At 49.3% G+C, this 26,347-nt stretch overlaps 1 protein-coding gene across 12 annotated transcripts in view; it reads right to left on the bottom strand.

Annotated features, from left to right (window-relative positions):
- Positions 1 to 26,347, bottom strand: part of cac (calcium voltage-gated channel subunit cacophony) — a 530,251-nt gene that overhangs the window by 17,619 nt on the left and 486,285 nt on the right. For 8 of the 12 annotated variants that reach the window (XM_077648396.1, XM_077648390.1, XM_077648387.1 and 5 more), the window contains 12 exons: positions 22,058 to 22,168; positions 14,803 to 14,886; positions 14,374 to 14,490; positions 12,914 to 12,979; positions 11,333 to 11,424; positions 7,297 to 7,447; positions 4,677 to 4,804; positions 4,504 to 4,600; positions 4,121 to 4,226; positions 2,358 to 2,462; positions 1,090 to 1,199; positions 44 to 79 (listed from right to left, as the gene is read on the bottom strand). In XM_077648396.1, coding sequence (XP_077504522.1) covers positions 44 to 79; positions 1,090 to 1,199; positions 2,358 to 2,462; positions 4,121 to 4,226; positions 4,504 to 4,600; positions 4,677 to 4,804; positions 7,297 to 7,447; positions 11,333 to 11,424; positions 12,914 to 12,979; positions 14,374 to 14,490; positions 14,803 to 14,886; positions 22,058 to 22,168 — 1,203 coding nt within the window. Of the gene's footprint in view, positions 1 to 43; positions 80 to 1,089; positions 1,200 to 2,357; positions 2,463 to 4,120; positions 4,227 to 4,503; positions 4,601 to 4,676; positions 4,805 to 7,296; positions 7,448 to 11,332; positions 11,425 to 12,913; positions 12,980 to 14,373; positions 14,491 to 14,802; positions 14,887 to 19,453; positions 19,565 to 22,057; positions 22,169 to 26,347 lie in introns of all 12 variants that reach the window. The other 4 variants (XM_077648386.1, XM_077648389.1, XM_077648388.1 and 1 more) reach the window with 4 other exon arrangements.

The following is a 26,347-nucleotide window of genomic DNA, read 5'->3' on the forward strand; positions in this document are numbered from 1 at the left end:
GGGCGTTTTTTAGCGAGGAAAAGAGCAACAATATCTATACTACCGGAGAATCTGGCGGCGATGGCGGACTCGCCTTTTCCTGCAAACAAGAAACACAGAGAGCCCACATTGATCCACTACAGAGGCATTCGGGCAAAGACGCACAACGAGGCAACAAGAGCAGCGAACCAAGCACAAAGCGACGACTGCACACCACACGGACGGGCAAGGCGCGCTAGGGCGCCCCGTGCACGTGCGCCTCCTCCGGCTCTCGCGCTGCGCCGTCGGCGGCTGAGCGCGCAGCTGCAAGCCGCCTTGGTGTGAGGGCTGTGGCAGCCGGGTGCTACGGCTTTTCTTTCTTTTGCGCAGTTAGGTACTGCCCCGTTCTCGGCGATCCGTGCTTGTGCTCATAGCGAGACGCCGAGGCTTTGTCGTTGCGGGGGCGCGAGACATGGAGGCGCGCACGGAATCGCGAGGTTCTTACGTCACCTGACGCTTCAGCTCACTGGCCGATGGTAGGGGCTGTAACTGTACGTTTCACAAAAAAAGATGGCGCCAGCACAGCAAGAACGTGATACTCCTTCATGCACTTTCATCGTAACGACACACAGACAAGAGCAAATGCCGTTTAACGAGCGCGCGTCAAAATAAACGCCTGTCGAGGCGAACGTTACTCTAACATGGTGAGGAAATTGCAGTTTTCACGTAAATGAATTACCGACGTCATTTACCGGTTTATACACACTGAATGATCTACGACACTGAAAGAAAAGGTAACTAGCATGAAAAATAAATCACCGGAGGCAGCAGGCACAACTGGGGGTACGACAGTCAACTTTCTGCATCGAAATTTTTCTGGGAAGGCCCAGAGTACGAGTGATTAGTGCGAACACTAAGGTTATATATTGCATATCGCACAAGCTGTCAGAAAATTTGATGTGACATTCATAATCTAACTTTTTATATGCAACCACAATAATTAATAAACCAGTGTGGGAAAGACCACGTACAGCCTCTGACCTTAAGCTGTAAAATTATTTGCGTTACAAACAGACTGTTTTTGCATTTATATGGCTAAAGACCGCATTCATGAAACTTCGGTATTCTCACCGTCAGACTCCCTGCTCCAGGAGCTTGTCCGAATCTCGTGGTTCTCCAGTTTTCAAGAATTAGGAGACCACCATAGATTTTGCCGACAGTTAGCCTGCCTGCTCCCAATTCTAGAAGTAGAGAGAGAGAGACAAAATGTCAGGGTGCAATAAAAAAAACGAATTTCACAAGACCGTGCAACGAGAAATTCTTGCACTCTGAATGACAGCTGCAGCATGCACGCGCCTACTCGCGCCGACCAAATACCGAGCGCGATTTCGAAGTTAGAGCTGCACACCCATGTTGCGGGCAGGAATCGACAGCATATAATTTAACATTTTTTCAAGCCACGGTTTCAGGCAGAAGAAGCGATAATGCTTGGTACAGCGCAGACAAGTCAAACAAAACGAAAGCGAGCAGAGCGAAATAGCTAGGTAAGAAAGAAGCAGAAAGCAGTAAGGATGGAAGTGTCGCTGGGAGCTTGAGCAAACTCCCGGCAGGTCCGGCGACACCGCGCAACTGACGCCTTCGTCTCGTGGGCGCTAGATTCACAGCCGCACCACCGATATACTGCTGAGGGGAGAGTTTCGGCATACAGTTACTGCAGACTGCTACCATGGCCGCTAACATCGGGCCGTAGTCACACACATGCATCGCAAGAATGCGCAGTTAACGAAGTTTTAGCTTTCACCGTGCTGCCGTCACCGACTCCAAGGAAGTGTGCATGCACATGATGCACGTGTGCAGCTAGGATCTGCCTGAAATCAGTTAAAGCTCTCTAGTGTTGCGTACACATCTACTGTTGTGTGCCGCCGCGGTGGCTCAGTGGTTATGGCTGTCGGCTGCTGACCCGAAAAACGCGGGCTCGGTCCCTGCCGCGGCGGTCGCATTTCGATGGAGGCGAAATGCTAGAGGCCCGTGTACTGTGCGATTTCAATGCACGTTAAAGAACCCCAGGGGGTCGAAATTATCCGGAGCCCTTCACTACGGCGTCCCTCATAGCCTGAGTCACTCCCCCCCCCCCCCCCCCCCCCCCCCCATAAACCGTTAAACCAAACCTCTACTGTTGCTGCTTCCAACGGGCGCCTGTGGCATATGTTTAGCGCGCATGCGCAGCTGGTTGTTGGTTGGCACAGTGACGGTAACATTAGCGCGATAACTGTATACCGTAGCGTTCCAGTAGTTGATGCGGTACTGCGGTCGGTCGCGCGCTCATCGTACACCGCATAAGGAAGAGAGTGGCTGGGGGCGCAACGACGACCACCAGTGCCTCCTGGAAACTGACTCACCGGAATCAGGCGGCATGAATTTGTCTGTGACTTTGCGCGCGTGCAGCGGCCACAACTTCCGGATGGTGTCCTTGAGCTCCTTGTCTGCCTGGTCCATTTCCTCTGCTGCAAGAGGCACGGGGCACTCGTGAGCGAAACGCATGCACGGGAAATAGTCGAGAGTGGCACATGGCATGCAGAACCTCCAGTGGTTGCGCGGAATGTGAAAAGAAGTTTCTGACAAATGAGCGAATGGCAGGATTGTTTCTCAGCTTTCCCCTTCCTTTAAACGTGACAAGAATATTCCAACGTTCTGGGCAATGAGGCGACACGTGGTTGTGGGCCCACCATTCCCGCAGGAAAAGTGACCGCTGTTTTTGAAAGGCACATTGCACCGCCATCATCATATGACAAGGCGCAGAGTTACAGCATAAGCAAAAAAAAATGCGTTCGCATTATCAGTCACTTATTAATTTTACTGATAGTAAGAACAAGTTATGAAAAAAATGCCAATTACAACATGGTTTTAAGGCGATCGCCTTTAATGGCTCATAATCGTGGTGACTGTCCGTCCGTTACATCGCCACCTAGGTCAAGGACACGTGATCTATAATTTGGGTAATTCAAATCAGTGCAATGAGTCGCAATTGGCTTTCGCCTTCCCGCAGTTAAGGGATATCTAAGTGCCTCCAACGAATTTTTAGCATGTTTGAATTTAATAGCGACCGGCATTAAGCATTATACCGGTGATTTAAAAGCTCTTATGCCAATGTCGTTTCCCTAAGTGGACTCCTATTAATTCAAACTCCTTTAATTCGAACCATCGTTTTATTCAAACTGACGCTCTGCTCCTGTCAACATCAGGTGCACTGAAGTGCACATCAAGTGCTCTCGTCATTTTGAGTTCTGCATAATTCCAACAAATTTTCGGTTCCTTTCTAGTTTGATTATCGTGATTCGGCTAGTACAGTACATTTCTGCCTGCATGATGCAGAAAGAGCTTGATTTTTCCTTTTTTTTTGTTCGTGCTCTCTAATGTGGGACTGCCGACTTTTTACAGTTTATTTTCATTGTCGTACTTTTTTGTTTAGTGAGTGTGTTTTACCATTTACTTGTAGTGACTGCTCTCATTTCAATACTCTCCCGGGAATCCTTTCGGATGTGCACTTATAGTGTGTTTCGATTAGCAGTAAACAAATCTTGCTCTTTTTGCGATCGTACCATCATGAAATAGAATGCTGGCTGGTATGCGAATTGTTGCATCTGAGCAAACTTGAGGCACGAACAAGATACCTTGGTTCAAATACTGGGTTTTCAATGCGCATAAAGGGTGTCACGTCAATTGCCCGCAGTACAGTTCGCTGCATATGCAATCCGATAACCGGAAGTCCAGGTCGCAGCAGTACTAAAGGAAGCACGCTATGAACATTCAACTATTCATTACTCATTAGTTATGAGTGATAAGCACACTTTTTTTCATCTTTCTCAATAGTTTTCTTTCGGTCGAACGACACCAGAAAGACATTTTTAACTTGAATGCAGAAATAACGACAGAGTACTTGCACGCAAAGTGGCTCTTACACTTGATATTTAAAGTAATTGTTCAGAACAGCCAATTTATTGTGATTACCTGAGCGCTCATGCAGAACTAAACGAAAGCTTTGGATGAGGAGTTCGTAAACTGTGTTCACGAAAATACGTAAGAAACAAACCCGGTGAGAAAGAGTGACGTCCTCGCTGCTGTAGAGAGAGTTGGTGCTAACCCACTCCTACAGTTGCCTTACCTGGTCTCATTTTGATGCTCAGATTTTCTCGAATAAGTGCAAACAATGTAGTGCTGAAGTTCACTTTTCCTTCTTCAGTCACAGGCATGTTCATACGAATCAGTTTCTGAGAAAGAAAAACAAGGAAAGAATTCGTTGCATGATTAAAACAGCTGGCAGACAGCTTTCTGGTCTTCCCCAACTCAAATCAAGTGTTTGCAGGACGGGTCAAGTACATCTTTTCGGTGTATTTGCACAGCGAGTATTCACAGGTTATTGGTTGGTTCTTTTTTATGTATTTCCTCTCGTGTGGCGCTGTGGTTCAGGACACGGGCCTACGTGAGCGTTTCTTTGCTGACATGCAAGTTGAAAGCCTGCCACAGGACGCGTGCACTGGTGCTCACCTTGTAAGCCAGTCGGTAAGGGCACTTGTTCCCGAAACCCAGGGGAGGGTCCATGTTGCGCAACATGTCATACATTTCCGTATAGTGAATATAGCCCCTGCGTGAAGAAGAGTCATAAGCGCACGACGCCACATAAGCCGGAGACGCTGTAGCGTGCGGAAGCGGCGACTCACGTGGCATTCGGGTCATACTCGGCCCAGACCCGTATGAACTCGTCTAAATGGTGGGCCCCGAGAATGGACGAGTCACGCGTCAGGTAGTCGAAATTGTCCATAATGACGGCGACAAACAGGTTGAGCATCTGGAAGAACCAAGCGAGTTGTGTCCGTCTCTTGCCCCGCACACATTACCGCGCACACACAGCACACTGTAACGCACTGAAGACGTTGGCAGCAAGTCCTAAAAAGGGCCATTCAGGTCTATAGAAACTGCACGTTTTCTTCCGCATACATCCGACTACACGCAATGGCGTTTGTAATTTAAGTTTGATTTTGCCATCTGATCCAAATCCAATTCGAAATTAAACGCTCCTCGTGTAAGCGAGGGACGGGCGTAGGCACCATAGGATGCTTCTCTACGTGCGGATCAACAAGCAGTGATGCACTGCTATGCTGCGAAGAAATCAGTCCACGCAGCGGTCCGCAATAACTGGCCTTCGAAGAAGCAAAAGTGTGATAACTTACGTCGTTAAGTGTGTTCATGGACACGGTGCAGCCGAAAGATTTAGCAATGCACAGTAGATTATTGCCACCAAACATTCTGCACATCCACCACCTCTTTTCTCGTCACCTTCGCACATTACGTGCAGCTCTGATCATATGCCACCTCTGCCCGATATACCACCTGCATCTAAACTGACACAAAGGTGACATCCGGTTGTAACAAAATGACAGAGCGACTGATAAAGAGGACTAAATCCGGCTGGTTGGTTCATGGTCTGAATAAAGGTTGGAGACAGCGCTGTGAGCACAGGCACTAATGACAGTGAGGGGGAGGGATCACTTCAGGTCGAATTTAAGCGTCCAGCACGTCCACAGTCGTTTGTCACTTTCTTCTGTGTCTGTGTTGTTCTAAGCGCCCTTTCGCGCATTTCCCAGTTCTAAGCTAGGAACTATGCGCAGCGTGTTGCTTACTCTAGCCGCAAGCAACGCGCTTCGCGTCCAAGAAATGTATACCTTCCCTGGAAACATGGTTTTAAAGCGATAGTTTAAGGCTCCCGTGCAGCGGAAAATGCGGTGTCCCGTCGGCGGCGTCTGGCGTTGTTATGTTGCGAAACTCTAGATTGGTCACAAAGATTTGACGTCACACGTGGAGCGGCGGAATTGAAAAGTGATTAAAACATTAGATAAATTCTGATTGGTCGCAACTTGAATCAAACGTCATTACGGGATATAAATATGTAAAGTAAACGAACTGCGCTGAAAGGAAAATTGGGGCAATTAGTGGGGAACCGAGCCCCTGATCCTTGGATTGTGAGCCAGACACGGTACCCCTAAGCCAGACAGGCTTTTTCCCCCTTTATTGTCCCATAGGCCACGCAGGCACATTCGGACCGCTTGGTTAGCGCGGAGTTTTACGTGCATGTCGGGTGGTCTTGCACACTATGTCGTAGCTTGCGATTGTATGTGTCTGATTAGAAAGGCGCTAACAAAGGGAGACTGATTAAGCGAGTATCAAAGTGCATGTCGGTGAGGGGTGAGTGCGTGCGAGTGACTGTATGCTTGTGTCACGTGACAATGGTGCGTCATGTGACCTGCATTAATAAGCACGTGGTCGGGTAATATGCTGATGGAATCAAGTGGAGTCGCTGACGGGACCCATTAACGCTATCGCGCCATGCCCTTAAAAGGCGGAACTTAAGTGTCCCCCAAATTTGTTCCTGGAATTGTGAAACGTGTACGTACGTTAAACAGCCGTAAAAAGTTTGCAAAAGATAGCCGACCTCTTTGTCGTTATCTCGCTGAACCAACAAACATCAGTCGATTTCCATCATTTTGATTCAGGTACCGATCATAGCGTGCCAGCAAGCAAATGGCTAAAGCTGTTCATTGTTGAACCACACCACAACAGAAATGTATTTGCTGCTATTTCATTCGAACGTAGCCTTTGCTCAATTGAAAATACTTTCCGTTATAACCAGATGCCAAAAAGAGAGAACAAGATGTTAATTTTCGGCTCACGTCGAACGAAGGTGTCAGGTGTGAAGGCGTACTAGCTTCGGTATAGTCACAAAATGAAGGTGAAGTGGTGCGCAACGATAGCGCCGGTATACAGTGTATACGTTGAAAAACGTCCACATTCAGGCACTCAAACAGCTTCATTGTCCTTGGTGTCAAAGCACGTCTTGGCGCACTCCCCGGGTTTCAGCGGTGTGTGTCTGTGTGAAGCTTCTGAGTAGCAAGTGTAACTGGCTCACTGGGTCAGTGGACACCTCAGTCGCGCTTTGAGGTACGTCGCTGTGGTTTCCGCCTGAAAAACACCGTGCTTTCGCACAATATTTCGTGCTTAGCAGCGCTAAACTGCCAGCCATATTTTATACTCTCGTTTTTAGTCAGTGCCCTGGACTTCTGGATCACTGACTCGCTTCGTTCTCTTATCAGTGGCGTTATTTGAGAAAGGAAGGAGTGGCATTCAACGGCGAAACATTTAAACTACTGCACACTAAAAGCGAACGAATAGCAGACACGAGATAAATTGCAAAGCTGCAAGCTGCATCACACTCGACAGAACTTCCCCAGTTTATAGGTGAATGAGAATGAAGGGCGCGAAAAAAAGGTTAAGAGAAGGACGTACCAAGAAAGAGCAGAAGAAGATGAAGCTGACAAAGTAGGCGTAGGCCATGTTGCTGCCGCACTCGGGTTTATCCTTCTTGGAAAGCGGGTCGCAGGGGCGACCCTTTACGCAAGCCATCATGATAGCTTGCCAAGCTTCGCCAGTGGCGCATCTGGACAGGCAGCGCGGTAAGGACAAGCGTTAGGCTGGCGAAGAGGCGCACGGCACGCTGACACGTCGAGGCCCCTCCCTCGAATTGCACTGGCTCTTCGCGCTTACTTAACGTTCCACACTTACGCATTTCGACAAAAACAAATGGGTCACCCGGGTTTGCTGCTGGGCTGCGAAGTGGGGCTCTTGGGGCATTGCTTGCTGGCACTCCTATAGGCTTCGGAGCGGCTGGGAAGAGTGTTTACCGCGGCCCTGAGAAATCTGGGAAGCTGGAGAAGCAGTAAGGGCCCTACGGTGGAGCCCAGAGGCAAACCGGGTAGCAAGTTTACTTTTGACGAGGGTTTCACCTAGCTGAAGGTGCGCGGCGATCGTGCAAACTAGAAAACGCCTGTGTACTAACCGAGCAAAGCCACATCTGCTCCAGTAATCACACTATATTATTCAGAGGTTTCAGTATAATTGCCAGAAGGACGCCGTGCAAGCAACAAAGCCTGCCGAATAAAACGTTTTTTGTTGTTGTTCTGAACCACTTTCGTGTCATACCAAACTATCTGCTAGAGGGAGAAAAAACATTTCTTTAAAGCGGTCCAAGCGATCACTGTCGGCCTGCCGTACTATCGCTTCGAGCTGTATGCTTTCATTTAGAATGAAAATGCGAAAGCACGCAAGTGGTCAACGGATAGCTCTCTCTTCAGGCAACTTGATAATGAAAACAAAAACTCGGCGAATTTAAGAATTTAAAAGGAGCGTCAAAATGTGTGCCAGAAAGGGCTCCGCTATATCTGACTTTTTGAGCGCTTATTTTTTTTTTAATGTGGGGTTGGTTAGTAAGCATGGTCACAAGTTCGCGTATTCACTCGTGCAGACACTGTGGCAGCGCAGTAATGTGGAGTGCATGTACGGCACTGGGTCGTTAATTTCACACGGAGTGAATGGCGATCTCCGTCTACCAACTGATGCCGTGTGGTGAAACAAGTGAACGTCTCAGGTACTGACACAAACGAAAAAGAGACAACTCGAAGAATCTGATCCGGCGCCTTCCGCCCACGACAGTGCCTGAAACATTTATGAGAGATACTTTTACGGTACGGAAGCACAGGGATACAGCGCCAAAATGTCCCACACCACCGCGCTGCTCACGGCGCTTTGTAAATGCGAGTATTCTATGTGGCCAGTATGTGCAGTGCGGCGGCGCGTCCGCGGAGCCACTCTCACGCCCGAGCGCCGCAGTGAGCGCCCGTCTCACTCTGTGGCCATTGTCGTCGGCCGCCGAGGCGTCTCGCTCGAAGCCGCTCGGATGTGAGAAGGCTGCCCGAGAGCGCACGCCCGTGTTTGTGCCAGTGCATGGGTGCAGAAAGCCGTGTGCGTGGTTCATGCTAAGCAGGGTGCAGTGGACAGCCAGAGGTGTGAGCCAGGCACGAAGCAGAAAGGCATGCGCAGCAAAGCTCAAGCGGTGTCGAGGGCCTGAGCTGCTGGGGGCAGACATGATCGTGTCCCATCCTAGGGGGCGGGGGGCCTAGTGCAACTAACGCGCGCACAGCTCGCTCTGGGAGTCCCCGTGAGCCTACTCGCTGGAGGGACATCTCAAGGGCAGGCCCGGGGAACATGCAGCCCGGGCCGCGGGCCAACGGCGGCCTGGCTTGAGATGTCCTGGGACCCGGCGGCGTGGACAAGGCGGATCCTACAGCGAGGGCGCTGGACGCCTAACGGGTCCGTGGACGACGAGCCGATCCGTGTTCCCACGCGCGGCAGAAAAGGGGCTCAGTTTCGAATGAAAACCGCATGTAAAACTCGCCTCTTTCGAGGGGAAAAAGACCCACTGAAAGACGAGCCGCAATTGCTGATGGGAGCTGCTTCACGGTCGTGCGCCGGCTGCGTCACTGCGAGCGAATGGGGCCGGCGCCGATAGCGACAAATTCATCACAGTTTATTCGGTTACTTTGGAGATAAGCTTTCCTGCACAAACTGGGGGTGTGCTCAGCAACGCTGCGCTGATGTACGGGAACTGAAAACAGCAGCCGTGTCCACGCGGCTCCTTCGTTTCCTGTCGACGTGTTCCTCGGCAGTGTGACTTGCCAGCCCCGTCATGTATGCACGCGCAGAAAGACAAGTTATTTGAAACTTTAGTCTAAAGCTCCATAAACTACTATATCCACTAAAAGCTACATTAAAAACAGCGGCATTTGTGTTCAAAAGTCGCATCAGCATATTAAGTTACACATGAGTACGAGCGTTAATTTCTTCTAAGCGATAATGCGCTGCGGTAGCCTAATTGAGGTCAGTTACGAGGGGCTATTGAAAATAGATTCCAAAACGATGGCTCAGTATACTGAAACAAAGCAGGGAGAATTGTTTCGTAGCGTGAAAGGCAGCACGCACGCTGACGCCTTTCGCGTGAGGTCTATAGTGATACAATCTTTGCAGTGACTTAACTGGTAAGAGAAATTTCATGACAATCTAGAAAATCTGCTTTCTAGCGCGTATTAAATCGACAGTACAGGGTGTTTTTGAACTGGTACTCGTCCTGCCGGCACTGGTACGCGTTGAAATTTCTGAAGCATGCGAAGAAAAAAAAACAGGAATTAATCATAATATGTTGCGAACAATTAATAGCAACAAAAACGGTAAGACTGAGCACACGTTCACTCAACCTATGATCCAGGTTTACGGCCAGACCAGCGAACGCGTGCTCAGTTTCGTCGTCCAAATTCGGTGCTTAAGATGAAGCATTTGTTGCGCGGTTACTGAACTCTGAAAATGACACCTGCCGTGAGTGCGCAGTAGTTACGGCGTTAGCTGAATTAGAACAGACGCAGACGCTGCATCATTTCTGCGGTGTCTGAAAGCAATAGCAGTTTGCAGGGTTTTCAGCAGCCAGTTAAAAAAAAAAAGAAAAATCCTGGTTGGTTATGTGAACCCAGAATTCACCATTTTTGACGTTGTTCCTTGCAACTGTGCATGGAACATAAACGAGCATTAATTTTTGTCGTCACTGTAGTTGGTTTTATTAGCGTCATTACAAGGATTGTATTATTAGCCTTGTAAAGCTCCACGTCTGAAAGTTTGTTTCTTGCCGGGTTAGTACACGGATGCGTTGCTTCTAAAGGGGCTGCTTGTAGACACACTCGTGCCACGGTGATCTCGGGTCCAGCGGGAAACAAGCGCGTGCCACTGTTGACGTCATGTAAGGTCTTATGCAGTAAGCACGTTTACCAGTCCTTTCGCGCGTGGGAACCACGGGATCGGGACAGCGCTTGACACTACGGTCTTCGTGGGGGGCGAAGGATGTCAGGAGAGTGTTAGGTAAGAAACTATTGCTAGTTAACCCGTAGGTATGCTAAGCTGAGACTAGAAGAGTACTGGTCTGCTCTTGCGGTACCTGTGGAGATGGGGTTCCTCACGCTTACGGACCTGGCATGATGCTTCTGTAGCGCAAATGGTGGTGGAAGCTCGGACGTTGCGTCTGTGCTCACGCGGAATGTGCGTTCCTTGACCGGCGCCTGTCCATGGTTGTGGAGCGCAGCCGCTCAAAACGAAACGTGTGGCGCACGAACTGTACAGGATGGAAGGTGCCATGCGAACCTTCCACCACGGAGCAGCCTGCTTGGTTCGTTGGGCGGAGCGCATTGGAATGAAACGTAAGGCGCGTGCCAATGTACGTGTACGTAAATAAAAGAAACAAGGACCAAAAGGCGCACACATACAAAGAAAAAATGAAATAAAACACGGAAATGCAAGGAAATTAGGAAGGCCCGGACGTGTGGCGAGAAACAGAGACAGGGCTTAACGCGTGAGCGCAAACAGCTGTGCAGCAAAGGCGTGGAGGCCCCCATTTCGGTAATAGCCGGTATAGAGGTATATGTGCTTAGGTTAGGATTGCACTTGCCTGAACAGAAGCATTAGACCTTGAAAGAAAGTTCGGAAGTTATTGTGCCGGGTTATCTGACTGTCCGACGCCAGCATAATATTTCCAAAGACCTGGGCAAAAAACACAACAGCATCACGCAGGAAGCCGCGTGGGTAGCGGGTGGAGAGCAAAGTGGGCAGGGTGAAAGGCTACGCGCTCTCGCCGCCCCGGGCCAGAGCCGCGGCTTCTACGCACACAAACCCTACGCCGTCGGGCAGCAGAGGTGCTGCTCTCTGTCTCTATGGCGCGTATGTACGAGGGGGGAAGGCTACGCCGCCGCCGCCGCTACGCGGTCGGACCGTGCTGCCGGCCCGCTCCGGCTGCTCCCGAGGCTCTAGCTAAGGGTGCACTGACGCCACTCACCGAAACAACAGTATTAACGACTGAAAGAAGGACTGAAAGTTGTTGTGCCGATTGATCTCTGTGTCAGGATCAAACCCGATATTGCCGAAAACCTGCGGGCACGGGTCAAGACCAAAACACGACCGTCACAAGGGGCTCCGGCACAGCATTCTCTCGCGCCGCCTTTGGGGTGGAAAAAGAAATGAGAAAGAGCCCGCGGGCAGCCGTGGCCGGCGATGGGCGCGTAACGGCCACGGCTGCTTTGGCAGCTTGTGAATGCCGACATCATGTGCACACACACACATACACACAAAGTACGCGCGCGTTTCTCTCTTTTTTTAGCACTGGCCCGCTTACTGGACGCTACAGGGATCCTGAGCTTGTCACACGCAGTGTAACAGATTTTGCTGTAACTGGTGGCGAAGTGTTACCGCGTCAGTCAAAAGTTACACGGGACACTGTGCCTGTGACCCAGGAATAGTCATCAGACGGCGTGGCAGGGCTTTGAGAAAGTTCCTGCGCACCTGGAGCTATGACAACGAGTCATGGGAAGTACCTCCGTCCTGTAGGCTAGTAGGAGTATACGGACTGCTTCAGATATACATAGGATTCACTGCTGCGCCAACGCGATATTAAAGAACTCATTTTATTCACATACATATATATCATTCTATCTGCATGCAAGATTAATTCGCCAGAAAGCGTTAACGTTTCTTTGAAGAAAATTAGTAGACTGTGAGCCAGAAGCGTTTGCGGGTTAGCGTTCGCATGCAATGGAAGCCAGATAATCATCTCGGTATACTTGCTTTTCACTCTGTCATCCTGAAATAAGGGCTACAGATCACTAACTTGTGAAGCTAGCCGCTCCAGCGATCATTGATTAGAGGACTAGCGAGAGTAAAAGCGTCGAAAGGTGGGGGCGGTGTAAGGTGTTTTGCCTTTGCGAGTTCCGTCGTCAATGAAGCGCTTTCGACGTAGACGGAACACGTACACGGAGGCTGAAAACATTTTTTTTTCTTTCTCGATTTTATAGGAAACGCAAACAGATCCGATTATGACACTGACACGAAAAGTCATTCGGCCTGTAATAACTGCACCGTGAAATAAAACTGACCCCACTTGCGAGCTTGATACTTCTGTGCATGCACTGCAATATTCAATTCTTTGAAAACAAAAAGCAAATGAGGAAGGAGGAAAGTGACGTAAGGACGCACTCACCTGCATGCCGATTATGGCGTAGATGAAGAAGAGCATCGCTATGAGCAAGCAAACGTAAGGCAAAGCCTACAAGAGAGGTACAGAAAGAACGGGTCAGATGCCTCTTCAGAACAGTTCGACTCGACAAGCTCGGCTATGCCTGAGAACAACTTTGTGCTGGGCTAACTGGTGTTTACTGTTGAATATATTTTTACCGCAAGCGACAACGATAGCGCCACTGTCGTATTGAATGTTGCTCCTTACTGCGTATTTGTCTTTGCTTTCGGTAAAAAATGCATTAATCGGAAATGTTTGCCTTCTTTACAGAAGCTGTGGGGCTCAGTGAATGGTTCGACACTTTTCGGGGCAGCTCCAGCAGAAGACGTCTGCCATCTTCGACAGACTGGTCGTTTCTTCCGAGGACCGAAATCGCATTAAAATTGAGCAGCGAAGTAATAAGCAAAGGAATGGCCACCTAAAGAAATCTGGCACTCTTAAGCAACAATGGCAACATTGCAGACGTCATAGCAAGAGGGTCGCTATGTGGCCTGCATTTAGCGATCTCTTGGCTGAAGCAGCATTCTTGTGTCAAGACAGTAGTAGACGTTCGTCGATTCTGGTGCAGAATTTTGCTTCATGCCCTCAAATGAGCAGTGCGCGAGAACTTCGGCGCAGGTCACTACCATTTATGGTACTCATAAGTTATATTCTTGCAAATACTTATTCATGCAACTTCTTGTACTGATTTTCTTTTTATCGCTGCCCTGCGTCCCGAGAGTATAAGCGACTAGTCTAGTTATGTTTCCAGAAGTGGCGCGAACAAGCATAAAACATGTGATATTGCACGTTAGGCGATCTAAACGGCAGACCAGAAAACGTTCTAATGAGACTCCGACTGAACGGTCTTCCCACGTGGGATGTACATTCCTAAATTCATAGTAGAGTGATATCTGGTCGTCTCGGCCACAAGCTGGCACGCATCACAAATGTAAGCATTGTCAAAACAGGGACAAGATTTAGAGAACAAACTAAATATTCACTTACGCTTTCAAAGATAGGTATAGTTCATCATATATAGTTCATCTACTGCCACTTATTTTTTAAGCGGCTACCAGTGCCACAAACGAAGCACCGGAAACAAAGCTAAGTCGCATTTCGCTAAACACGCCTTCGCCAGTGAAGTAAATAATGCGATGGTTTTGGTTGCAGCGCTACGAAAGCTGCCCCACCAAAAAAAAAAAAAAAGCGTGGTACTTTCTTGAAAGCACTCATAAAAGTATTCCTGTACGAATAGAACTGAGAAACACCAGTGCTACCGTCGTAGGTTTTTAGCTCGACGTGCAATAGGCTGATTTGTGGTTAAGTAAATGAAACTGGCCACACCCAGTAACTCGCCTCGCTGTCTCTACGCATTTAGGAAAGCGCATTAAGTGTGCAAATTCTGAGATAACAGGAATGTAGTGGAGTGAGTGGATGCTTACTTTGAAAGACTGAATGAACGTCCAAAGGAGAATTCGTATGGTATAGCCTTGCCTGAGAAGCTTAATCAGGCGGGCGGCTCGAAATAGCCTCAGGAACCCCACACTGAAAAAATTCAGCTGAAACGAAAGAAGAGACGTGTGAGTCGGGTAAAAACTCACAAAAGCATTAAACATTTTGAACGCATACGATCAAGAAAATACATCCCAAGTGCACGCGAAAGCGCAGCGCGAGCATTAACGGCGACATAAAAAAAAAACACATTAATGACAAGTGGCACAATTGTGTTGCACGAAGTTCATACAAGCTGATTTGGTTTTTTCTTCGTTTGCTCTCAACGGAACATTTTCACAAAAAGAAAGTACAGCTGAAAAAAAAACAACGTGAATGAAGTAGGCCCGTACTGCTTCTGAAGACCGAATATGACTTACCCCCGTCTCCATGACGAGAACATCGATGATGCTTCCAATAACTGTGATGAAATCAAAGGTGTGCCATGGATTCTTGAAGAAGTTCTTTATTTTTTCGGAGAGACAGGAGGGGATGAGAGATACAGCTGTCAGTAGCTGGCAGGCTTCGTACACACAGGCATGCGTTCATGCACCCAACTCCGCGTCACTACATCTACAGCCGTTAATAAAACATGTTTTACGTTATCTGGCATAATTTTAATAGGGACATACAACGATTCGCGACGACAAACATTCATAAATGCACAAATTCCATGCAAGTGAGAACGACACTTTCTGTGCTTTTTCTTTTTTGGGAGAGAAAAAACACTGCCCGTTGCACTCCGATTGAACATCGGTGTTAGAGCCAAAACAAAGCAAAGCTGATTCCTGGAGCCCTAAACATAAGATAGAGAACCCAATAGTTGACGAGCAACTCTTGGCTTCTCAAGTGTATTTTGCTGCATGTGCAACGGCTTTTCGTCCCTACTGCTCGCATCTTTTCGAGATGAATTTCGCTGGCTTTCCTGCCCGCGTACGAGTAACTACGGACCCCTGCCGCTTGCGTGAGGCTCTCGCTTCGCCAGTGGCGTGTCTGTAGATCTGTGCATCTCTGCGCCGACAGGAGGCGCTGAAAGAGCTCTCGACGCAGTCGCGTTCAACGGTTCCTGGGCGTACGGGTACAGCGCATGTCTGACACGCATGCGCAGTATGTCCAATGCATTTCCAGCGGAAACCAATTGATGTTCTCTCCCGCTAGCGCGTTATCATCAGTACTGAGGACGGCGTGCAGATAAGAGGTCTGTGTGCGACATAATAACCAAAGTTCATGAATGATAGTGAGCCAGAGCCAAAAGATTTCTATGAAGTGCCCGAGGAAAGCGATAGAGGCCAATAGGAGTGCACGTGGGTCCTTGCGAGTAAAAAAAAAACATCAACAAAAAGTTTGTGAAAAAAGGCAAAATCATTCGAAGCTTCTGCACTGGCGTAGCAGCAATCCAAAAATCGTAAATGTCAAGCGCTTCGGATTGTGGCTAAAGCTGACGGAGGCGAAACAGTTGCGCTGGTTTTGCCATTGGTTCAGGTGTCCAACGATATATGAGACAGATACTGCGCCATTTCCTTTCCCTAAAAACCAATTATTATTATTATATTATTATTATTTTGCCATTGAGACTAAGTGGACTGCAGTCCAGGTGGAGCAACACGAAACGACGTTTCGCAAGCGTTACGACTGTCTTGTTCACAGTGGGCTAAGTGCGAACAAGGGAGCCGTGACACTTCAGAAACCGTCGTTTTTAGTTCCTCGAACTTGTTAGCGATCCGCCACTTTCGCCTATGCACAACTAAGCCACCTGGCAACACGGTAGTACGTTGTCAAATCATCCGCTTTATCTGCTGTCTTTAATTTCAGTTATCTTGCATCTTGACATTGGGTACATCTTTTATTTGAGGCCTGGAATTCTGTAGAACACGCGTTGTTTTTGTTCAGAGCTCCCATATATACAGACACGAACCTATTGAAAACGAGGTCCGGGTCACTGATCATTCAACAGAGCTAGGAATGTTTTCACTTTCTCGTTGTTTCTTTCCGGCTCTGAGAGTTGCGGCGAGTGTGTGTATTGATCAAATCAAATTGAGTTCCTGCGCGTACCAATGAACTCAAATTCTTCATTTTTACTCAAGAAACAAGTGACCGAGTGCTAACCATCTCGCGTGGCTCAAATACATATCTTCGCGGATGGGTGAGAACGGTCTTTGCTCTGATGTTTTTAGTATTCTGTACCTAACCTTGGAAACTTTGTGACTACTTTTTTTAACTACATGTACGCTTCGCAAGCACCCGTTTGTTCGTAAACGCTGTCTAAGATACATACAAAAAGCAATCTTATCTATTGTAATAACTCTCAGGGGGCTTCAGTGCCGTGAATAATTGAAATGTAGTGCACGTAACGAGCTATTTACTGTTGGACATCTAACTCTGATTATGGTATTGCCATCTTGAGAATTCAGTATAGTAGATAAAATGCTGCGATATCGGAGCCCTTTCCTTTGATACTATCAATATAGGTCGCGGTGGCCCGACTGTCTCTGCAGCGGCAAATATTGAACAAGTTAGAAGCTGAGTGACGCTGTGCTCTTCTGATAATTCTTACAACGTCCTCAATACGCAGCTATTGCCGCCGTCGGGCTGAGAACACCGTCAAAATACCGAAAATACTGGAAGCATCTTTCAGGCCGGATGAGAGCCCTGCGGAGGATTTCCGCATTTAGGGAGACAATTGAGGCATAAAGAACTGGCGGGTGATGGGCGCTTGTTTTAAATTTCAGAGGCTAGCCTTATACGGACGCGGTGCAGCTAAAGCTACCGTCGACGTGGAGGCTGCATCTATGCAGCTGATTTTCCCTAGCTGAGATCTACACAAAAAGGAGACAATTTCATCTGTGCCTAAAATTTTTATGGCGGAAAACACTGAAGAACACAGAGAACCACAAAATGAACTACATAAATGAAGAAAAATGAAAAAAAAAATCACTGCCGAACGCATTCGTTTGTACATTTGTTCGCAACGCACAGAGTAACGAAAGGACGTACAACCTTGGTCAAAAGTGCGCAGGTCACGGGGTTTGCTTTTGAGAAGTATAGTCGGGAACTTAAGGCAATCTTGAAGCTCAAGAACTCCGTAGAGGTGAGGAGTAGTGCCTTCGTCTCCTGCCAAGGATTTGACACATCGTGTGTGTCCTAAGTGCCCGACTACGCGGCTCAAAAGAAAGCCCTATGGACTGAAGACTTTTTACCAAGGCTGTACGCGGCGTAGTTAAACAGCGTGATTATGGCGACCAGCATATGCTGTCCACTTCTATAACCGCTACCGCCAAAAACGTATGGGCTTCTTTGTCCGGAAAGACTCGGCAGTTGTAACGCACTACGAGTGACCTCTGTACCACCACGACGAGACTTCAAATTGTCTTATTTGTCACTCCCTCCAAATAAGAAATTTTATGCAGTAAAATCATGCTGAACTTTATTTTCTTTTACACGAGAAAAGTCCAAGAAATACATAGTTCAAATGGAACCGCCCCCCCCCCCCCCCCTCCTTCCAGTCGCCCTCTCAAAGACTAACTCATAAATTCTTCCCTGGTTACGTACAGTTTTTGTCAAGTGTCCAGCCCACGCCCGTGAAGCTTCAAATTCCTGAAGAGTGAGCAGACAGCTCGTCTATGCCCCGATGAAGCTCTGGAGCTTTAGGAGCGTCGTACGTATACTACTAAGTGATGCGACAGCGAATACAGTGTGCTGGACACTGGCGAATGCTTTTACATAATAAGGAAGGGAGGCTAGACGTTCCTATGACAGAGCTAGTCATTTCAACGCAAGCGCCACTTTGGCTCTATCCTCAGTTTTCTTGGCTTTCCTGACGTTAACGAAGAAAACATGCAGCCGCAAGTTCAGTACCTGACTGGTGTACGTGCGAAAGAAAATTTGTACTTTTGGGGCCCGTATTGGTTTCCATAACACGCCATCGGATGTGCTGTACCAAACAGTCATTTCTGATACCAAAAAAAAAAACAAAGGGACACGAGCAACAGTGATTTCATAAATGATTAACAAAAACACACTACGCCCAGGAGCCGTTGTCTGCGACGTCAAAAGAATTTTTCAATAAATGCTTATACCTCAGTGTGAAGTACTTTTCTCGCTATTACACCCGACGGACTTTACACATACAAGCAGGCATCGATGTACACTAGTGCTGTACAGCAGCATCCTGTAGTCGCCGAGTTTAAATAACCTTGCCAGGAGCAACAGACCTCGCTTCGTGACGCCTAGCCGTTCACCTCTTCTACACGAAACGGTAGGACGCCACGCAAACAGTGCCACGCATATCACAAATTTATTGTAATGTACTCACTGCTTTGTGATGCTGAAAGCCGATTGAATCTGTCGGAACAATGCCACTCGCGAACGTACGAATAATTTCCGCCGCAAATGAGTGTGTTTAACTGCCTTTGGATTTACTTTGCACTGCTACTGGAAGTCTCTTCTTGAAGGCAGTCCTGTTTACAAAAAGCACGCAATAACGCAGTTAATGCTAATGTTATACCCAGAGCGCGGCTCTTGAGCGCCTTCTGGGACCTGCATTGCCGGGCGACTTTCTTCCCGCTGAAATGTGTCAAGCGAAGCACGACGTCCGGAATTCTGCGCATGAAAACCTTAGCGAAAAAGGCAGGATGTACAGTACGTCATTCGTTAAGGTGTGTGGTGCGTCAATGTTACGAGTGTGGCATGACCCCCTCTATCGGGCTTTTCCTGATAAAGAGTTGCGCGCGGACGGCAAGAAGGAGTGGCCTAACCGAGATGGGGTACGCGGTGATACGCTGCCGGCGAGCAAGCGCTGCTGCTCTTCCTAGCAAGGTTAGCGGAGCACGAAGGCGATCCCTCTTGCCGGACCGCTTCGCGAAGGGGCGAGCTCATTGCTGAGTGGGCGACAGGTAGAAAGGAAAGAACGAAAGGCACGGCGCTACAGAGAAGCTGCGAGTTTTTTTTAGCTGCGCACACTTTCAGTCACCACAGCAAGAAAGGAACAAACAGAAGGAAACGGAACGATAAAAAATAGGATTTTTCCCAAACCTTGCATCCATAAGCCATGAACTTGAATATACATTCCAGCAGGAAAAGGATAGTGAAGGCCATGTTTAAGTAGCTTAGTATGTCGGAATATAAATCGCTGGCATAATGGAACTAGAGGTCCACCAGGAGGGAAGGGAAGAAACCAGAAGGACGGTAATGAGCCACCGAGGAGCGCGAACCCCAAAAGAAGTTGCCCCGTCCGGCGGCGGCCGATGGCGGCGGACGCTGTCTCCGGGAGGCCCGCAGCGGCCGGCCCCACTCGCCCGTGGTGTGGGCGGGCGTCCGCGCCGGCGCTTGCTGGGACCCAGAGGCAGCGTACGCCACGGGTTCTCTTCGAAACGCCCCTTGGCCAGCGGGCCCGATTCGATCCAGCTCCTCTCAGCTACGCGCCGCGAACGCAACTACACGCAGCTCGGGGCCTTACGTGCTCCCCTTCCGCGTCTGCAGGGTAGGGCAGACTCCGTGCGAAACCGCCGCGGCTTCCTGCCTCTATGCTGGTGCGCTTACTAGCTAACCGTTCTCGAAATGCCTGGCCTGGATCGTCGCTCCTGCTGCGTAGGAGCCACATGCTCAGGCCTTGAGCAAGAGTGCACAAACACACCTTGTTCTGCCTACTCCTTCCTCGCGAACGCCACACTGGGCGTTTGCGATAAAAATTATTTCTGACTTCCACTCTTGTTGTCATCGTTAGCTGGTGCAGTCTCAAAAGATAGATGACAGATTGAGTTACACTAACGACGCCAACTCTAGCTCGTCTTCTATGAAAGATATACTTTTAGGGCTCTTTAGTCGAAGCCAACACAGAAAATAATCACCCACATTACATGTGCAGTCTACGTCATCTGGCTCTGTTTCAAAGTGTCCCAGCTATGCTTCTTTGTGGTATGTGGTTTCAGTAAGACTTCAGCTGAATAATGTCTTGACACAGGCCAAGCAGAGCCACGCCGGGAGTAAATCTAGCTCATTCCAAGAAATCAATAGCTCCGAAGAGGGTTCAAGACAGAAACCCCAGTTCCTGTTTACATTCTGACTTTCTAGTTGTGGGGAACCTGTAGTAATGTCAGAACTCGATTACAAATGAAAACGTACGAAAAGCACCTCACGGGGTTCAAACATCTTGCCAGAAGATCACAGGCATTTGCTTTCGAGGACAGCACCTCGAACAGAAGGCGAGTGTTAGACCTTCCTAAAGATTGCATTACGTCTACCCAGCGACACTCTGCTTTGTACTACGGGCGTCGAGGCATGTGTGTCTGGGCCCACCGTCGTCGGGAGGCGGACCCAAGGGGCGCTTCGGAACCCTCTCGGCGGCGCCATGCGCGCAGAAGGAGCCCCCCCAAGAGCCACTTTAAGACGGCGGCAGCAGTAACGTGCAGCGGTCATGCCCAAGAAACGAGCAGGGCGGCAGGCAAGCGTCCGGCGACCCGTCGCGGGTGCTCCACACGGCAGCAGGTGCTGAAGATGCTTGGCATGCAGTCTGGCGTGCAGGACATCAGCAGGCAGTAAGTGGGAGCCGATGTTCCCAAGAGAGCAGAACAAAGGGCACCTATCCGATGGGGCTCGAACTGAGGGGAAGCGGCTTCTCCCAGCCACGACATCGGCGGGAAGGCGCGCACAGCGGGATGGTTTGGCACGGTACGCGCGCCTAACACGACTAACCCCCGCACTACGGGAAAGCTCCCCTGCGGCATCTGCCAGCGGCACCGCCCGGTGCTCGGTGGCAGGCACGGAAAGAGGCCAAGGGACACTAATTGGACCACGCCGCGGGACTTGTTAGTGCGCGCTAGGGGTCTTCAAAGGGCAGACTCAGGGGAACCGAGGACATACGCCAACTCAGGGGGAACAACAAAAAGAAGCGGGAACACGAAGGGAACTAAACACTACCGGCGTTATGTGAGAACCAAGGAGGGCAGAGAGAGAGAGAGAGGTGAAGCATGGACTGGGGCGGTGTACACGTAGGATGGGTAGAGACGCCACTCCTGACGGGGCCCTCCGTTGGGCGAGCGTCGAGGTCCTAGAAGATGCTTACGATGCTGCTAGCACAAACCCATGTCACACTTTCACCATGTCACATGCAGCAAATTGCACCCTCGTTCAAGGGAAGCTAGCTCAGGTTTATTATTTCTTTTTTTCTTGTCAGACGACACCATCAGGCCGAATGGCTGATTTTTGCCCTTGCATGGCACAGGAGCGCATCGGGCTGCTTATGCGTCGCTAATTGCAGCTCCAGACCTGCTCTCGCCCGTTCGCCGTTGGTCGGGGAGAGCGCGGCCGGGGACCGCGCTCTGGCCCGCACAACCGGGAGCGGCGCAATGCGCATGCGCCGCACAAGGTCGGCAGCCGCCACGGGCCAGAGCAGGCCTGCCAGTGGCGCCGTCGTGCTGCCGCCACTGAGCTGACACCGAGGGGTAGGCGCTGACCACCAGCGCGCAGCCCAGGGCAGCGTGACAGCAGAGACACTAAGCGCTTCTCGGGCGTGCGCCCACTGCCCAGCTTACAGCAGGAGCTACGGTTCTAGGGGCCGGCCGGCTCAGCCAGCGAACCCCTGGCGGCGTTCCCTGGCTGTGCCGGCGGCCCAAGCGCTGCCTAAGGCGGGAGCCTTACCCGGACTCCGAATGCGGCCACCTTGAGGACGCATTCGATCGTGAAAAGCGCGGTGAAGGCAGCGTTCATGTAGTGGAGCGTGTTCTTCAGCGTCTTGCTTTGATTGTAAAACTAGCCGCCGGCCACGAAGAGATGCACAGGACCCCAACCAAGGAATAAGCACGGGGGAGGGTCACAGAGAAAGAGAAAGAAAACAAAAGCCAAGCAAATGAAACAGAAAGAAACAACCTTCTACAGCAATGCTCTCTCCTCGGAGGCTACAACTACGGAGGCCTCCGTCTGGCGCCCGCGGGCGGCGGCGGCCCCGTGCGCCCGGCGGGGCCGCGACGCGTGTGCACTGTTCGCCGTGTGTGTGCTGGGCAGCAAGCTGCGCAACGTGGGAAGAAGCGGCTGTCGCGCCTGGCATGCTCGCGGGTGCTCGCTTCTGGGCCGCGTGGCGGGGCTAACCCGCACCGGAAAGCTCTCCCGATCTGCCATGCACGAAACGGACTGCAATTTGGCCCCTGGGGACGGCCCGGCCAGGAACGTCATATTCGCCGCCGGTCACGCAGCCAGTGGCGCACAGACAATTATCTCTCGCAGCCAAGGCACGCGAGCTAGGCTAGTTGGTTTGTACTGACAAGCTGCGCTCTGGCGCATTTTCCTAGATCGTTACTGCGGGTGTCAAAGAACGGAATACACCAGGGAAATTGCACGGGACAACAGCCAACTGCGTCCGAGATTAAATGCACAAGTTAAAACACCCATGACGAATTTTTTGCCGCCTAATAAATGACTGCCAAAAAAAAAATGAACTTCTCACTTATTTGCACTTTAATGTAACGGCTAACTGCATGAAGCGCTAACTGCGCAGCTTAATCAGATGACGCTTTTTTATTTCTTTTTCAAAAGCTAATTTGCCGGCACATGATGTGCCTTGCCTACCGACTATCTCCATATCCCAACAAGCAGTCTAACGCGAAAAGATTAACTTTACCTTTACGCTCGTCATAATATCTGCATTGTACTTCATAGCCGTAGATACGTAGAATATGTTTGCTAAGTTCTCTGGACGAATGGAGAGACGTCGAAAATGAAACACATGAACTAAGACGGCAGCTTTACATGTCACAAGTTTCCTGGTCTATTAGTTATAACTTGATGGCATACAAGAGTTTCTGTCCTAGATTCCCTGTGCTGGCAAGCACTTATGTTACGCCCGTATTCAGGAACCGACCTTCTCCTAAGTTTCCTCCTTTTCTCTCAGGATTTTGGAATGAATAATAAAATTGTGCTACTTCCAACCGCAGCACGCTCGCTCATGGAAATAATCGTTTTTTAAAATAAAAGTAATGACTAGTCATCGTGCCGTGTACACCACATCTTGCGTACACACAGACTACGAAGCCGGCACTCTCCTGGTGGTTTACAAATGTCAGCGAGGCACGGTGTCCTTCGCACGAACGCCTCTAAACAAGTAAACGTGGTTTTACTAGTTCTAATATTCTGCTCTCTTAGCAGCATACCTTGCTACGATTCTTCCCAGTGAGATTTCTTCCGCTTTATCCATGAAGCGCGACGCAATTTGGATGCCAAATCGTGCCAGTCAAGAGTTCAACTATCTCCTACCCTTTCCTGCGCAAAAAAAAAAAGCGGGAGTATTCCCTTCGTACTGAATACTTTTGAATTGCCGCGTGCGCAAAACTGAATGTGCTGCTGCACTGATAACTTTAATTAAACAGCTGTGAGGTGTACGGAGAGGCATCATAAACGGAGAGAGTCTTCCTTTCAGTACTTTTTGTTCGCCAACATAGAACATAGTAACGGCAACACACGCCTGGTAAGTAATTATTTTCAGACAGAGGGGAGTCGAGAGGTTAACGACCCAGTCTTGAATGGGTGATATTTTGAAGACAGGATTTTTCATGGCAACAGAAAAGAGCAGCGTATTTTTTTTTTTAACAGTACGTGCGAGATATCTGCTAGAACCAGAACGTAGCCTCTGCTCTCGGCACTTGTCGATCCGTCGAGCAACAGTTCTTGCGAGAACAGCACCGCAGTTCCGTTGATGCTTTCATAACACCATTCAGCATTCATTGAACGTAAAACGGATTGGCGTCGTGCATGAACAGCAACAGCGTACGATTTGTTGTCGCCTGTGGTCCCTGACATGCTCCCTTTGCGCTTCTTCCCCATATGAAGCCAGAGGTGTGCGCGTTGCTCCTGACGATGAACACACATTGCGGGGCTTGCTTCTCCGTGCGCAACGTGTGTAATTCACTCAAGTGTTACTTTGACCAGCTGAACGTTGCATCCACGGTATTGATGGTATTCGCTGATGCACCGCAGTATTGTAGTTCCATCCCCAACCCCTTTTCCTCCCTTCCATTATTCAGCACGCTGCTTTACATTCCGCATGATTGACAAACACTGCCAAGATTTCAGTTTTCACTCCGAGGCCCGTGCGCTGGCAGGGACCTTTTTAAAAGCTCAATCCCCGATCCTGTCAACGCCGCTGTCGCGTTCAGTCGAGACGTTCGGTCGAGACTAGAGCGGCGCTTTCAGAGCACGAAAGTTTCCTCGATGAAATCGTCCAACCAGCATGACACCGACATCGAGCATGACCTATAGTTGTCAACTTGCCGCACAATTTACTCGCCGTGCGATCCATTCGTGACAGAAGTAATATGAATGGCAATATATTCTACGTGGAAATAGCCGCAGGTGTACGTTATAACTAATCATGTTTTATTGAGGCCTGCTCATTTTCGTCGCTTATGCACATATGCCTGGAAGAGTAGGCTCTCTCACAGACGCATGCGTCAACTTTAAAATAAATGTGAATGGGATTAGAAGAAAGGTTTGTTGAATGTTTGTCAGATGCTTAGAAAGTCCTGGTTTCAATGCGACAAAACATCGCTTACCTTCCTATGAGAAAATGGTTCACCAATAATTGTTTTGAAATTGTTGAAACAATCCTCACAGCACCTTTCCAGCTTGACATAGGAATAAGTTTGCTAGTTTTCTATTGGCTGCTTTTAAGGAAAATAGATAAGGAGACAAATTTCCAGACCACCATCAGCAACTAGCTGCGAAGTGTCTGGAAGTGGTTCTGGAAGCGTGTCTCATTTCTTGTTTAAGTTGGCTGCCTAGGGCGAAAAGGAACGAGTAGTCGTGTTGCCAACGCTTTGTCAAACAATGCAAAGCAGTCCTAGTGAATGTGGTTGGTATGCCGTCAGGCTGCGATTCGTGGAGGTGCTTCTCACAGTAAGCACGGATTGCATAAGCTGGCGTCAACAACTTCGTTTAGCGGCATCGATGGGCCTGGAATGGACGCTCGACCTTATTATCAAAACTACGTATGCTTTCGGATGGGAACGTACCTCTTTTCAGTACCGCGGCTGCCGGAGCAGGACCCCTAGTCAGTGTACGGGTCCCCTTTATGGCGAGAGCGGCGTCGGTGTGCGCATGCACGATATGAGATGAGGGGATTCCACCAATGCTAGCCGTTCGATAAGTGCTGAAATGCTCACACAGTCGGGGTTCACACAGTGTGTGTGGCGACCACAAGGGTAGGCAAAAAAGGTTCACTATAGGTTGACTGGGAGACTACAAGCTAGGGTTCAACGCGAGTGACTCATTCAAGACCAGTGACAGAGTGACAGGGAGGGTGAGCAGGTAGAAGTGCTCAAATAAATGCGTGTCTGCCTTGCTGAAGGCGGCTGCTGTCACACAGGACAAGACAAGAAACTGCGACACAATGACAGCGTGACGGTGCGCTAACGGGCGATAAATCTCGTCAACAGGCGGCGAAGTTTCGTTTTGCAAACTTTCATGAAAAACTCTTTGGTTTTCTACAGCCTACATGGACATGAAAGGCTATAGATTTTTCACAAATAGACCGAAAATCGTGCGCTTCACAAGTTCAAATGCGGTGCGCCCATTTATAGGGCTTCGTTTCTTTTATCGATTGCCCAACGAAAGATAAGGAGGCTATTTAGGATGTGGTGGGTTTCTGAATACGGATGGCAACGCGATTAAATCGAATGTGCACGAGAAAAACGTGCAGCATTATGCCGGTGTGGCTGCTCCTGCCATAGCGTGACTGCGCTGTACTCTCCCACATAACCTAGTTTCAGTGGCCAATAATCTGTTCCAGACCACGGCCTTAAAACTGCCAGTAAAACAGTGTCTAAATGCCGATCAAAAACTGTCTCGGTTAAACCGTGTTGCTTGCTCCGCGAAAGGTTCCATGTGTGCACATCATAATGTCCACGACAAGGCTCACGACATGATGCAGCATCGGTCAAT

Source organism: Amblyomma americanum, chromosome 1, assembly GCF_052857255.1.
Source record: "Amblyomma americanum isolate KBUSLIRL-KWMA chromosome 1, ASM5285725v1, whole genome shotgun sequence".
Lineage (NCBI taxonomy): Eukaryota > Metazoa > Arthropoda > Arachnida > Ixodida > Ixodidae > Amblyomma > Amblyomma americanum.